We start from the raw sequence: 15127 nt of genomic DNA on the forward strand, positions 1-15127 counted from the left end.
CAATTCCCCCTGCGCGCGAATTTCAAACCTTCCTGCGCACGTGTATTTCAAACCTGCAAGCCTCCAATCCGCAGCCAGCTTTGTTATACGTCCAATAGGACTATAACACGGCGTTGGCCCCACCCTGCTCCCATGCAGCTCCTCCAATAGGAACATAGCATGGCCCCTTCCGGCCCCTGTCAGGTTAATAAATACAACCCTCTCCCCGCAACTCTCTCTCGGTCTCTTTCTTTCTCTTTCTCTCTGTTGCTCTCTCCCTCTCTGCAGCTCTCTCCCCTCCTCTCTCCCACTTCCTCTCTCTCTCTTACTCTCTCTTTCTCTCTCTCTTTTTCTTTTTTCCGTTACAGATCCCCTCTGTAACAGCCGCTTTAATAAATCTCTTGGTCCTGGCCGGGTGTGGAGTCATTACTGGCACCGAACTTCTTTCAGGAAGGGTAGTTATTTGGACTAGACAACAACCATAACAAGGATGGAGAGAAAGATGCACTGCGTGATTATTTAACTTGCAAATTGTTTCATTCACAAGCCTTGGGGTACATTTAGAGAAAGATCATATGTGGTAGATGTACAATTCATCTCATTCTGAGCAGTGCCTGGTTTGACAGATGGGTTTTACACTAGGAAGCCTAGCAGCTTATGATTCTGCCAACCTGGGATGAGAAATCCAGGAATGTGAGCCCCAGTGATAACCTCCTACACCTATTTCTCATGAAATAAACAATCATGTACGCTAGAACACCATTCAATGGTAAAACATTGAAGGTTTTGCGAGGTTGCTTTCCACTTTTTTGTCTGTTTTGTTAGTTTAGTGCCAAAGGAGGTTTTAAGTACTTCTTGGTGTTATACTGTGAATTGCAAGCAATACTTGTTATGTGAACAAAGGCACTAAGCAGGCAAGTAGTAGTCATACAGACAAGCCAGTCAAAAAGTCACCAGAAAAGACATTACTTGTGCTGAGAAAGGAAAGATCCTTTCAGTTAGCGTCACATAAACTCAGTAAAAGTTAAGCAGATATTCAAAAGGCATATATATGTCAGTATTTTCTAAGGCTCCATCATCTCATTTATTTTCAAATCTGGCCAGAGACATTTAGAAAATTACTGTCGTTGTTTTAACCATCATCCAGTATCAGAGAATATACCCAAACACTGAGAGAGAAAGGGAATTAAGATTATCGAATATCTGCTATTTGCCAGACACTAAGTCAGGTGCTTTGCTAAACTCACCTTTTTCTGCCTAACTTTGTAAGATGGATTAATGTTCTATTGGTTTAAACAAGTGATCAAAAATTTAGCACCTTAAAAGTCAATACCCTTTATTAGCTAACATTTCTGTAGATCAGACGTCTGAGCACAGCCAGAACCCAAAAGGCTCAGTTCTCTGATCAGGGTCCCACAAGCTGAAATCAAGATGGCAGCTAGGGTTAATCTTCATCTGGAGGTTTGGAGGGAAGATCTACTTTCAAGCTCATTTATCATTGACAGAATTTAGTTCCTTATAATTATAAAACCAGTTCCTTGCTTTCTTACTGATTTTCAGTCAGGAGGCTACTCTCAACAATTAGAGATTGTGTACACGCCTTGCATATGACCCCCTCTATCTTCAAGCCAGCAACAGTGTATTAGGCCCAAAGATGATACAAGACATTTAAGAGTTCTTTCATCCTGAATAATGAACATTTGTATACTGAACCCTGAATTGTACCCCACATATTTAAAATTAAAAATAAATAAAAATTTCTTTTGTAAATGGAAGTGGAAAATCTTGAGTACCATCTTAGAATTTTGCCTAACACATCAGCTCAGTAACTACAGGTGAGGAATCTGAAGCTGAGGGAGAGAATGTGTGCTAATATTGGCAGCACTGATATGAAACTGAGGTCTGTTTGACTCTAAAACAGTTTTTCTACTTATGGTGAGTGGTAAAAGTAGTCTTTTTTAATTTTAAATTTTTTACAAATATATTTACAGGGCACAATTGCAGATTTCTTGCATGTATATATTGTCTAGTGGTAAAGTCTGGGATTTTAGTTGTACCCATCACCCGAATAATGAACATTGTACCCAATAGGCAATTTTTTAACCCTCACCCCCATCACCTCCCCTTTTGGAGTCTCCAGTGTCTGTTATTCCACTTCACGTTTTGTTTCACTTAGGATCATGGCCTCTAGTTTCACCCATGGTGCTGTAAAAGACATAATTTCATTATTTTTATGGCTTAGTAGTATTCCATAGTGTGTGTGGTGTGTGGTGTGTGTGTGTGTGTGTGTGTGTGTGTGTGTGTGTGTGTGTGTGTATAATTTTCTTTATCTAGTTCTCTGTTGGTGGATGCTTAGGTTGATTCTGTATCTTTGTTTTTCTGAATAGTGCTGCAATAAGCATATGAGTGAAGGTATATATATATATTTTTTTTTCCGTTTTTTGTTTGTTTGTTTTTGTTTGCTTGTTTTTTGCTTGTTTTTTTTAGTTGGAGTCTCACTCTGTCGCCCAGACTGGAGTGCAGTGGCCGCTCCCGGCCACCGCAGCCTCGACCTACTGGGCTCCGGCGATCCTTCTGCCTCAGCCTTCCAAGTAGCCGGAACTACAGGCATGCGCTACCACACCCGACTAATTTTTGATTTATTGTAGAGATGAGGTCTCGCCAAGTTGCCCAGGCGGGTCTCGAACCCGCGGGCTCAGGCAATCCACTCACCTCAGCCTCCCAAAGGCACGCGATTGCAGGCTGAGCCACGGAGCCCGGATATGAAGGTGTATTTTTGATATAATTATTTCTTTCCCTTTGAGTATCTACCCAGTAGTGCTATTGATGGATCAAATACTAGTTCGATTTTTAGTTCTTTGAGAAATCTCCACACTGTTTTCCATACAGACTGTATTAATTTATATTCCTATCAACAATGTATAAACATTTTATTTTCTCCACATTCTTTTCAACATCTGTTGTTTTTTTACTTTTTCATAACAGCTATTCTAACTGGATAAAGTGGTATCTCGTTGTGGTTTTAATTTGCATATCTCTAATGATTAGTAGTGCTGAGTATTTTTCATATGTTTATTGGATGCTTGCATGTCTTCTTTTGAAAAACATCTATGTCCTTTGCACACTTTTTTGGCGTTATTTGTTTTTTTATCTTGTTGAAATGTTTGAGTTCCTCGTAGACTCTGGACATTGGCCATTTGTCAGATTCATAGTTTGAAAATTCATAGTTTGCATTTTGTAGTTTGTCTGCCTACTCTGTTGATTGTTTCTTTTGCAGAAACTTTTTAGTTTAAGTTCCATTTGTCTATTTTTGTTTTTGTTTATTTGCCTTTAAGTAGTTGTTTATACATTTTTTTATCTAGACCATTGTCCAGAAGAGTATTTCCCAGGTTTTCTTCTAGGATTTTTATAGTTTTAAGTCTTACATTTAGGTCTTTAATCTATTTTGAGTTAATTTTTGTATCTGATGAAAGGTCGAGGTTCAGGGTCATTCTTCTGCACATGGCTATTCAATTTTCCTGGCACCACTTATTGAATACAATGTCCTATCCCCAGTGTGTATTTTTGTTCACTTTGTTGAAGATTGGTTGGTTGTATGTGGCTTTATGTATTGATTTTATATTCTGTACCATTGATCAATGTGTCTTTTTTTATACCAAATCCATGTTCTTTTGACTACCATAGTCTTATAGTATAATTCCAAGTTAGGTAATGTGATACCTACAGGTAGCTTTCTTTCTTTCTTTCTTTCTTTCTTTCTTTCTTTCTTTCTTCCTTTCTTTCTTTTTTTTTTTTTTTTTTTTTTTTGCGTGTGAGAAAAGTTTATTAAGAAGACAGAAAAACTCCCATGGGAGAGGACCCAAAAAAAGGGTTGCTCAGCTTTGCTCGTTTCAATTAGGAGTGTTTTGGCTATTTGAATCCTTATTTTGGCACCATAAGAATTTTAGGATTTTTTTTCTAATTTTGTGATAATAACATTGATAATTTGATAGGAACTGCATAGAATCTGCAGATTGCTTTGTGTAGTATCATTTTAATAATGATTCTTGCAATCCATGAGAATGAAATGTTTTCCCATGTTTGTTGGTGTCATTTATGATTTATTTTGTGAATGTTCTATAGTTCTTCTTACAGGAATATTTTACTGCTTTGCTTAAATATATGCCTAAATATATTTTTTGTAGATATTGTAAATGCTATTGTTTTCTTGATTTGGTCCTTCACTAGGTTGATATTGGTATATAGAAATGGTACAGATTTGTGTATGTCAATTTTGTATCCTGAAACTACTGAATTCAATTCGCAAATCCAGGAGTTTTTAGTGGTGTCTGTAGGGATTTTTAGATACACGATCAAATCACCAGTGAACAGAAATAATTTGACTTCTTTTTTGTCCCATTTGGATGCCTTGTATTTTTTCTTTCTTGTATGATTGCTCTGATGAGGCTTTCCAAATATAGTTTGTTGTTGTTTTTTTTAATTATAAACATGTGGGGTACAATTCAGGACAGGTATACAAATGTTGATTATGCAAGTACCCTTGTTGACGAGGTATGCCCCTCCCTCCCCTACCAGTTGTTTTTAAGAAAGGTTCTGCCACCTCATAGGTGTCAGGGATCTGAGCTAATAACTGAAAAGGCAAAATAAAGTATGGAGCTGGCCCTGACTGGTGCTTACTTAGGTTCCCAAACTGGTATTCTGATTCAGGAAACCTGCAAGTTCCCCAAGGTAATAAGCATACTCAACTTGTTTCCACTTCTCTTTCTTCAACTACCACTAAGATGCTTTTGAAGTTTTATGTTGGAAGAAAATCAGATTTGAGGACCTTTACATCGTCAACACAAAACAGCCAAAGATTAACACATATTTTTGTAGAAAAAAGCACATTTTAAAAATGTGTTAAAGTATATCTTCCTTAGCTGAACACCTAATTACATTGAAGAAACTCACATGGTTGTAATTTCAGACTTTCTGGTTTCTAGAAATATTCTTTTACATCATTACTTGGTCTTTGACCTAGACAGAGTAAAACAGACTGAGTTGGAGAGTTAGAAGCAAAAATGTAAGTAACATGAAAGAAAGGATCACTTCTGTTCTCTTCATCACTGGAGCTGTAACCTCAGTAGAACAGGGTAGACACTCAAAGTATTTGCTGAATAAATGAAGAGCAACATTATTAAAGGCTCTAAATTTCTCTTTTTTGGTAATCTTTTAAAAAGGTTTTGTTTTGCACTTGCTTTTAAGGTAGTGACCTAATAATGAACTTCACCTTCACTTTGTTCTGGCTCAAGCACACATTCCAAGTTTCATTCAGCCTCGACCTGCTGGGCCTCTGCCTCAGCCTTCCAAGAAGCTAGAACTACAGGCATGTGCCACCATGCCCAACTACATTCCAAGTTCTTAACAGCTGTCATGATTCCAAACATTGCAGCAGGTATTTCAATTTTTGGTTCTACTAAATATGCGTAAAAAATAATATTAGGAGAACTACTCCAATTCGAAACTTTTTTTTATGGTTTTTTAAAGAGACAAGTCATAAAATGACATTGTAAAATATGGGTTGAAAAGAAACTGAAGGAAGAGTTTCTGACAAATGCAAGTTAAGAATACTTAGCTGGTTCTTTTAAGGACTTTAAAGTGTGGAGCTATTTGAAGGTTAATAAAAACATGTTTTTCTCATTATACTAAATATTATGTTCATGGCACAATATTACTAAAAGATTATTATACCTAAGGAATATTTATTAATGTCTAGTATTGTTAAAAGATTATAAGGCCTGGGGAATATTTATTAATGCCATAATATTATTAAAAGATTATTAAAGCAGGAAATATTTATTAATGCTACAATATTATTAAAAGTTGATTACATCTGGGAAATATCTTACTGTCTGGGTCATTGTGTAATTTTTTTGCTCTTTTTCTCATTTATTTATAATTATTATTTTGAAGTCGATGTATGTGGTAAAATGGCTAAATTGATCTAGTTAACATATATATTACCTCACATACCTATGCATTTTTGTGGTGAGAACACTTGAAATCTACACTCTTAAGTATGCTCAATAGCCAGGTAGCACACACTTTTAGTTTCAGCTACTCAAGAGGTTGAAGAGAGAGGACTGCTTGAACCCAGGAGGTTGAGGCTGAAGTGAGCTGTGATAGTGCCACTGGGCCACAACCTGGGCAGCAGTGTGAAACTCTGACTCAAATAAATAAATAAATAATGTTCAAGAATATAGTCACCATTATGGACAACAGATATTTTGAACTTATTTATTCTGTCTAAATGAAATTTTTATCCTTTGAATAACATTTTCCCAATTCCTACCGTCACCCCAGCTCTTGGTAACCACCATTCTACTCTCTACTTCTGTAAGTTTAACTTTTTTGCCCTTCGCACTAAGTGAGATTAAGTGGTATTTGCCTGTCTTATTTTACTTACCATAATGTCTCCCATGCTCATCCATGTTATGGAGAATGACAGAATTTCTTTTTTTTGGCTGAATCATCTTTTATTGTGTATATATACCACATTTTCTTTATCTATTCATTTGCCAATGGACACTAGGTTAATTCCATATTTTTGCCATTGTGATAGTGCTGCAATGAACATGGGCGTGCGTGTATCTCTTCAACATAGTGGCTTCATTTCCTTTGGATATATACCTAGTAGTGAGATCACTGGATCATACAGAAGTTCTATTTTAAAATTTTTCCTCAACACTCTATTCCATAATGGCTATATTAATTTGCCTTTCTATCAGCAGTGTGAAAAAAGTTTTCTTTTCTCCATATCTTCTCTGGCACTTATCTCTCATCTATTTGGTAATAGCCTGGTGTAAAATTTTTAAGACACTAGCATAGATATCTTTTCTTTTCCTCTTTTTTTTCAATATATGTGCTGTATTAAATAAAAATTTTATGCTATTCGGGCCTATTAACAGGTGGTAATTATACATTTAAAATAGTATTAACTTCTTCTTGTATAGTAATTTCTTTTTACCATGCACAATCATTGGCATTAGTTCACCAGGTTGTCATAAAACTGTGAGGGGGGGCAGGATATGATCACTTTTTCAGTTCTTTATATCTATTTTAAAGATAAAGATACAGTCCCATTGGATCACTCACCTAAAGTCAATGTTTACCTGTTGATCCTAAGTACAGTTCTTTTTGCCCAAACCAGACAGATCTTCTAACAGTGATATTATCGACAAATGGGATATGTGTTTACCCAAGGAATGGGAAAGACTGACGAAAGGTTGCACAATTCCTGCTTTCTCTGGATCGCACCTGAGACACAGCTCACAGGGCCTCTCATTCTTTTTACTTAACTCCCTTTATCTTATTTAATCTTTCTTCAAAATAATCAGGTACCACACTGAAGCAATAAAAAGGGTAATTAAAATATGTAGCATACTAATTGCCAGTTTATGCTCATCACTGTATACATTTTTAAAGTGCTACTATCATAAATAATACTAAAATAGAGTAGTAAATATATTTTTTAATGTGACAAAATTACAATTTTTAAACATCAAATTATACTTTCCTTGTATGTGATTTTTTTTTAATCATCAGGTTTTTTTTTTTTTTTTTCCCCTTTCCTACTCTGAAAAGCCATTTTGCAGAGTCCAGTTCTTTTTACTTTTATCCACAGGAAGTCATAATCCCCTACTTAAATAGAAGTTGGTTACCATGGAAATCATCCTAATGCCACTGAATCAATATTTTGATTTTTAAAGCATTCATGTAAAAAGAAAAGGCAGGATGAAATTTATAAAAATCACTTTTTAGTCTTTGTTATAATGTTGATAGCTAGAAAAATTATAAAGAAAACATATACTCTATAATGAACTCTAGTTAACACACAATTATAAAGAACTGAGAGTTCATAAAAGAACAATCTACATATTTATATAAGTTTGGCTTTGAATATATACATATGCACACAAGCATTTGGACTCAATTTCTTTTCCCATCTCTATCATTTCTGCACTGATACTAACAACTTATGCAGTTCACTGAATGTCCTCAAAGATCCACTACAGCTGAAGGCTTTTCAGTCTTCCCTGAGAGCTCCATTTTGAGGAGAAATATTGGGCTTGGACTTAGTGTTTAAGGAGTATCACCACCATCAAGTATTTTTCCAAGTCTAACAAGTCTTTGATGCTGCAATGTAGGAATTTTCTCCTTTTCTATCTTCAGAAAAAGAAAGATTATAGAGCTGTTTCTCTTTGACAACTAGCCATTGGGAACCCTAGATCCTCAGATGGCGAAGGGATCTGAGAGAGAATTGTGAGCCTCTCCATCCCAGGAACAAACACCTGAAACATCCCAAGGAATGGTAAACCCTTCTATTTTTTAAAACCATTGAATTGTTGCTCAAGTTTTCCTTCGGTGAGACAGTACTCATGATTTTTCCCATACTTTCACTCTAAGTAGCCTGGTTCCCCCTCCCCTAAGGGGGTTATTTTGAGATGTGGGTTTTTTTGTTTTGTTTTGTTTTGTTTTGTTTTGTTTTTGAGTTGGAGTCTCACTCTGTCGCCCAGACTGGAGTGTAGTGGCTGCTCCCGGCCACCGCAGCCTCGACCTGCTGGGCTCCGGCGATCCTTCCGCCTCAGCCTTCCAAGTAGCCGGAACTACAGGCATGCGCTACCACGCCCGGCTGATTTTTTGATTTATTGTAGAGATGAGGTCTCGCTGCCCAGGCGGCTCTCGAACCCGTGGGCTCAGGCAATCCATTCACCTCAGCCTCCCAAAGGCGCGGGATTACAGGCTGAGCCACCCTTCCAGGAATGTTTCCTTCAGCACGACACTGCTTGACAGAACATTCCTCACTGGCTACTTTCCTTGTCTGTCTCATCTCTCTTTGAGTGGTTCTTTTATTATCCTTTTATTCTTGAATCATTCTAGATTGCGTTCAGACCCTCACCATTCATACTATCTTAAATGAGTATTCTTTTGCAAACAATCTAATGTAATTGATTATGAAGCTTTCTGGCAGTAGAAGTAGGAGAGGGTTGACTTCAGGACACAGGATCTTAGAAAAGAAAAATGAAAAGCACCCTGTATCACTATCAGAGGAAACCTGAGAACAACCTTTAAAACTTACAAAAGGCAGGTCTCTGGATTAGTGTATTAACAAGTAAACTAAATAGCTATATTGTTTCTAAAAGCATCAGTGTGTTACAAGTTGAAGGACACATAGATACTTCTGAATCATAAGGATAATAATCGAATGTCAAATACTCTAAGAAGGCAGAGGAATAGTAGAGAGAGTTACACACATACAGATAGGCGTGCACACACACACTCTTAAATGACCATTGTTGTACTGTATTCGTTGTAGCTAAACAAAGTAGAACCAACCTAAGTATTCAACAATGAGATAATGATTAAATAAATTACTATGATGTACACAGGGGACCCCCCCAAAAAATCAGAATTATCTTTTGGAAGGTGAGTTCCTTATAATACAGGCTTCCCCTGCTAAGTCAGTGTTCTAGGAAGCCATCAGCATCAGTGTACCAGCTAACGTTGTCGTGAAAGGCTGCATTTGGCTTCAGTGAATTTGTGTTTATGTGTGTGTGTGTGTGGAGATTCTTTCAATGTACTTGCCCATTTCATGATGGGTGATTTATGAGTGCCCCTGCCACACTGAGTGTGCAGCAGTTTTTGACCAAAAGCAGCATGACCTCATGTCCTCCACTCTTCTTATTAACCAGATCTTGCCTAGAGTGATTTTGTTGTTGTTCCCCCTGACAAAAAAAGTCCTCATAGGAAAACATTGTGCTGATGTGGAAGAGGTGAAACAGAAAACGGTAGAAGCACTAAAGGGCATCAAAATTGATGAGTTCAAAAACTGTTTTGAGCAGTCAAAAAAGTGTCTCAATAGGTGTATTGCATTAAAGGGAGAGTACTTTGAAGGTGACTGAAATTTAAATATGTAAGAATAAATACACAATTTTTATAAATGAGTTCTGATTTTGGGGGGTTCCCTCAGTACACTTCTCTATAGAAATGTGATATTTTGTGGCAAATTGAACGCCATAAATAATAGCCACAACAGAATAAGTGAGAATGCAAAACAGAAGACTCTATGCACTATAATCACTATGATTTCAATTTTGTATTATACTCAATTGTACTAAAGGTTTTTTGTTTTGTTTTGCTTTGTTTTCTTTGTTTTTGCTAAAGGCACCTAGGCTTCAATAAGGGAGAAAGGAAAGATAAGAGTGATGGAAGAGATGGCACATACTTCAGGGGCACCTCATCTTATCAGTTACATGTGAGCTTCTGTAGAATGATCAGGTCAGAAGTCCAGGGAGCATCTATAAGGGACTGGGGAACTCATGTGACAAAGACCTCTGCCTAGTTGAGGAAAGAACTATGTGACTTCCACTCTTTGATGTACATCGTTTGATTTTCGGTACCCTAGGGGCTCAGGAAAGCTTGCTATGGAGGAGGGGACAGTGGGGAAGGAGAAAGAATATGGGACTTAGTGGAATTTGCTCTCAAATTTGTCTCTGGTAGCACTGAGAAACTGGAGTTGTTTTCCACAACTAGTATGTAAAAATCTGAATGGAATTGCACAATAACTGAATGTTTGTTCAGTTAAAATTAAAATATTAAAATATTGCAACCTTAATCCCAAAGTGATGGTATTTGGAGGTGGAGTCTTTGGGAGGCAATAAGAACGTAAAGGCAGAGGCCTCGTGAATAAGATTAGAAGTTTTATGAGAAGAGGCCACAGAGGCCTTTCTGCCCTATGAGGATACAAGAATTTAGCAGTCTGCAAGAGCATTAGAAGAGCATTGAAGACCACCAGAACCTGACCATGTTGGCATCCTGATCTCAGGCTTCCAGCCTACAGAACTGTAAGAAAAAAATTGCTATTGTTTATTAGCCACCTAGTAATGATGGGACTTTGTTATAATAACCACACTGACTAAGACTGGGCTTATAAAAGTATCAAAGTATCCAAGCACATTTAAGACTACTCTCCCACCAAGCAGTTCTCAGGAAGAATTCAGGAGTGTTAAGACCCTACTTATTAAAGTATAGTCTAAAAAGCTGGTGTGATCTGGTGCTAATGTGACCTCACTCATATTCACAGACCAGCAAGGAAGACTGGGATATATTTGGTTTGTGTATTTCATAACTGAGAAAAAAAAAAATACATGCAAAGGCAGAAAATGGAGACACAATGTGGAAACTGAGACATAGTATACACACATATACACATACATGCATAAATCCATATTCACCTGCAAGAAACATACCAAAATGTTAAAAATGAGTATTTCTAAAAGATAAGTTTACAATCCTTTTCTTCTTTATATCTTCCTGCATTAAAAACTTCCCTTAATGATCAAATAATAACACTCTTAATTGTGCAATATTAATAAAAGCAAGAAAATATGTATTTTAGATCATTTCTATGCAAAATAATTTGAAGCTTTAAGGGATTAAGGAAACTCACATATTGCCTTCCCTTTCTGATGAACAAACGAAACACATTCTTCTGTATGTCATTTGACAAGACACCAATAAATAACCTTCCCCAGGATTCTTCTTTATAGGACTTCAGGGTGATACAGGGAGAATTTGTGACCCAGGGAGAGGAAGGCAGATGCTTGTTAGTATCCTGACTCCAACATGGTGTTTGAAAAAGATCTCTAGGTGAGGTGGGCATGGTGTGTTACCTTCAGTCCTTTCGGGGGGTTTCCCACTCTTACTGGCTGCTGTGCTGTTGACCGTCTCTGATGAGGTGCTCAGCTTGGTGCTAGGGTCCCGCTTGGGCTTGGGTGGTGGTTGTCTCCGGGAGCCACAGCTGCTGTCATCATCTGTGCCTCCAACTGAGTGCAGAGACTGTGATCTCACAGAAAAGCCACTGGAGCAAGGATGGGGAAGTCTGTCCTGAGGAGCAGGCATTGTCATGAATCCCATACGGAAATGTTTGCCCACGTAACTTCCTTCGTGGCCTCGCCCTACTTCTCCACCTATGCTGTAAAAGAAAGCAGACCAAAAACCATGAAGACAAAATGAGCCAGGATTTACAAGATCAGAGATACAAGCATGTTTATAGTTTGTGATATTTCAAAGTTTTAGTTTAGTTTGGTATAGAAACATATCCTTTTACAAAAGGCTGTCTTTTAAAACAAATTCAAGTAGCATGATAGCAATTTAATGCTATGTTAAATTATGAAAGTAAAGCAGATACAATTGGATTATAATCAGAAATCTCAGAAATCTTAACACTTACTTCTAGATATACCTTGTATCCCAAATTTTAAAAAAAATCTACCTCTGTCTATCTATCTATCTATCTATCTATCCGGTATAGCACAACTTATCTTCTATTGTTTTTCTTTACTTTGAGATAAATCTTATCAGGGGCTTAAAAGTAAACAAGAATTCATGACAATGACTCATAGACTTCTCTTGACATGTGACTCAATCCAGGAGGTCAGGACTTGAGATTCTTCTCTACTTCATCAAAACTTTTATCTGTTTAACATATTGGAGAAAATAAAACAAACAAACAATAAGGATAAAATTTCTGTTACCAAACAACAGAAAGAAAGATAGAGAGAAGAAAAAAAGACAGAGGAAAGGAGAGAAGAAGAAAGGGGAGGGAAGTAAAGGAAAGGAAAAGGGGGAGGACGAAAGCAAAGGAAAATATTTGCTTAAATTCGTGATAGAATTGTCAACTTCTCCAGTCCTCCAGAGACCTTCCATTATATTAGAAACAGTTCTATTAACAGGTTAGACCCACAGAATACAATGGCAACATTCAGTAAAGAGGTGTAGCTTAAATACAATCTGACCCTGAGATGGTTCTAAATTCTTCACATGTATTCAGGCTGTGCAAAGTTTCCAAATGTAAGGTGCTTAAGGTTTATATAGGAAAATTTGAACAAAAATATTAAGATATAAGAAATTTGTCTTATTTTGAAGGTCAACTAATCTTATAGGAAATGACTCTTGGATCTTTATGCTATTAAGTAATAGTGACTCATATGAAGAAAAGGAGCATATATGCGAATGTGAACTTTAAAAGAAATATTTTTCTAGAATTTTTTTCCATCTATGAAGTTCATTCACCAATAAACAGAAAAAATTGCAAAAATATTTGACTGATAGTCTTAGACATGTTTGATTAAAAGCATCTTTGAGTTTATGAATTTTGAAAACTTCTTGAGTCCATTTTTTCAGACATATAAGATTATTTACTTTTAAAAAACTTATATAAGCTTTAAAAACAAGAACTTTAGCTGGGCTCGGTGGCTCAGCCTGTAATCCCAGCGCTTTGGGAAGCTGAGGTGAATGGATTGTCTGAGCTCGCGGGTTCGAGACCCACCTGGGCAACTTGGCGAGACCTCATCTCTACAATAAATCAAAAAAATTAGCCGTGTGTGGTAGCGCGCACCTGTAGTTCCAGCTACTTGGAAGGCTGAGGTGGAAGGATCGCCAGAGCCCAGCAGGTCAAGGCTGCGGTGGCTGGGAGCGGCCACTGCACTCCAGTCTGGGAGACAGAGTGACACTCCAACTCAATAAATAAATAAATAAATAACTTTAATTTTAGCTGACTGCTTTCATAACATGATGGAATCCAAGGTTATATTTTTTGACTCTCCCTATTGTATCTTTCATATCATTTTGATGTTTTTCATAGCTTTAACATTCCAGTAGGGTCAATGATGTGTAAATTCTTTTTCCTCGTCAACTGTGGACTTATGACAATTACGTGTCTATTGTGAATAAAACCAGAGAGAATTCAACAAGAACATTAGACCCTGATTCTGTCATAAGTTCAATGCTAACTTGCCACTCAATTAAAAATATTTTTACATGAATTTTAGTTTTTCTGAATATTTTCATTTGACATTCAGATACTGAGTACTGTGCACCATGTCTGTGATAAAGATGGAAGGAATTTAGGTGCACTAATGAGAGCAGTGGCTATCCAGGAGGATTAATGGAATCAAGTGACGGTTAAGTAGAAGTTTTCACATCATAGCTGTAAGCAGCCTAGAGCCTGCACGGGGTTTCCATGTGTTTTATTTTCTGTGCTTTGATTTATTCATTCTAGTTTATCCTGATTGATGCTCTCTAAAAAATAAAAAATAAAATGTCAAAAAAGGTTTATATTCAATTTGTGATTATCTTAGCCTTGATATTTATCATAGAAGATGAGATATTTGATTTCATCTCACTTTGCCTTAAATTACTTTTCATCCCCATATATTTTGCTTATTTCTGTTGTATCACTGCACAAAAGGTGCTTTATAGATTACATCTAGACAGTCATCTCATTCTTGGTAACACAGCTACCAGGGGAGATTAGTACATGGGTTAATACACACGGGCATTTATAAGGTTTCCTAAAAATAATTGTATTAGCAATTTTTCTGTTACTTTTCACCTAAATAGGACCTGTACCTTTTCCCAGACAGATAATTAGTTCTGTTGTTTCATTTTAGAATTATCTTAGTCTCAGAACAAAACAATTTCACCTATTTGCTTTTGTTCATATGTGTACTTTTGCATACATACACTAACACTTCTGCTAAGAGAAATTTAATGTGTTCCTCAAAAAATAGCAGTTGCAGGTACAATAGCAGGTAAGTTTAGTTTGACTAGACTGTGATTGCAGGATGGGAAAATGGGCCAAGAATGATTTGGATACAAAGGTCATTGTTCAAGTCAAGGCTAAGGATAAGCAGTAAAGGGTGGCATGTTTGGGTACAAGAGAGTAAGAAAGATGATGAGTCCAAAGCAAATTGAAGATTATGGAATGTAGCATACAACAAGTTTCTGAATGTGCTATGGAAAATTGTGGAGATTTTAAAATACATAGATTATCTTACTAAAGGCAAAGGCTTAAATATTGAATTATAACCTGTTGAATTAGAACCTCTGTAGGTGTAGCCAATGAGCTTGTGTTTTAAAATTGCATAAACAGGCTTCTGATGTAGCCAACCCAGAACCTCCCAGAAATATTAAGAACAACAGTTAGAGCCATTAATGAATGCTAGTTAGAAGCGGTCAGGAAGATGCAAATACCAGGCAAGATAACACAAATTCGAAAATGTACAATGTATTAGGCAGATCTTGTTAGGTTATCCTGCAATAATAA

The 15127-nt window shown here is 36.7% G+C and overlaps 1 protein-coding gene across 1 annotated transcript in view; it reads right to left on the reverse strand.

Moving 5' to 3' along the window:
- The window catches only part of NYAP2 (neuronal tyrosine-phosphorylated phosphoinositide-3-kinase adaptor 2), a 235009-nt gene that overhangs the window by 109914 nt on the left and 109968 nt on the right, over nucleotides 1-15127 (reverse strand). The window contains exon 3 of the mRNA XM_008055093.2: nucleotides 11691-11992. Within this exon, the coding sequence (XP_008053284.1) occupies nucleotides 11691-11992 (302 nt within the window). The remainder of the gene's footprint in view (nucleotides 1-11690; nucleotides 11993-15127) is intronic.

Source organism: Carlito syrichta, unplaced genomic scaffold (assembly GCF_000164805.1).
Source record: "Carlito syrichta isolate Samal-C Ts95f unplaced genomic scaffold, Tarsius_syrichta-2.0.1 Scaffold301668, whole genome shotgun sequence".
Taxonomy (NCBI): domain Eukaryota; kingdom Metazoa; phylum Chordata; class Mammalia; order Primates; family Tarsiidae; genus Carlito; species Carlito syrichta.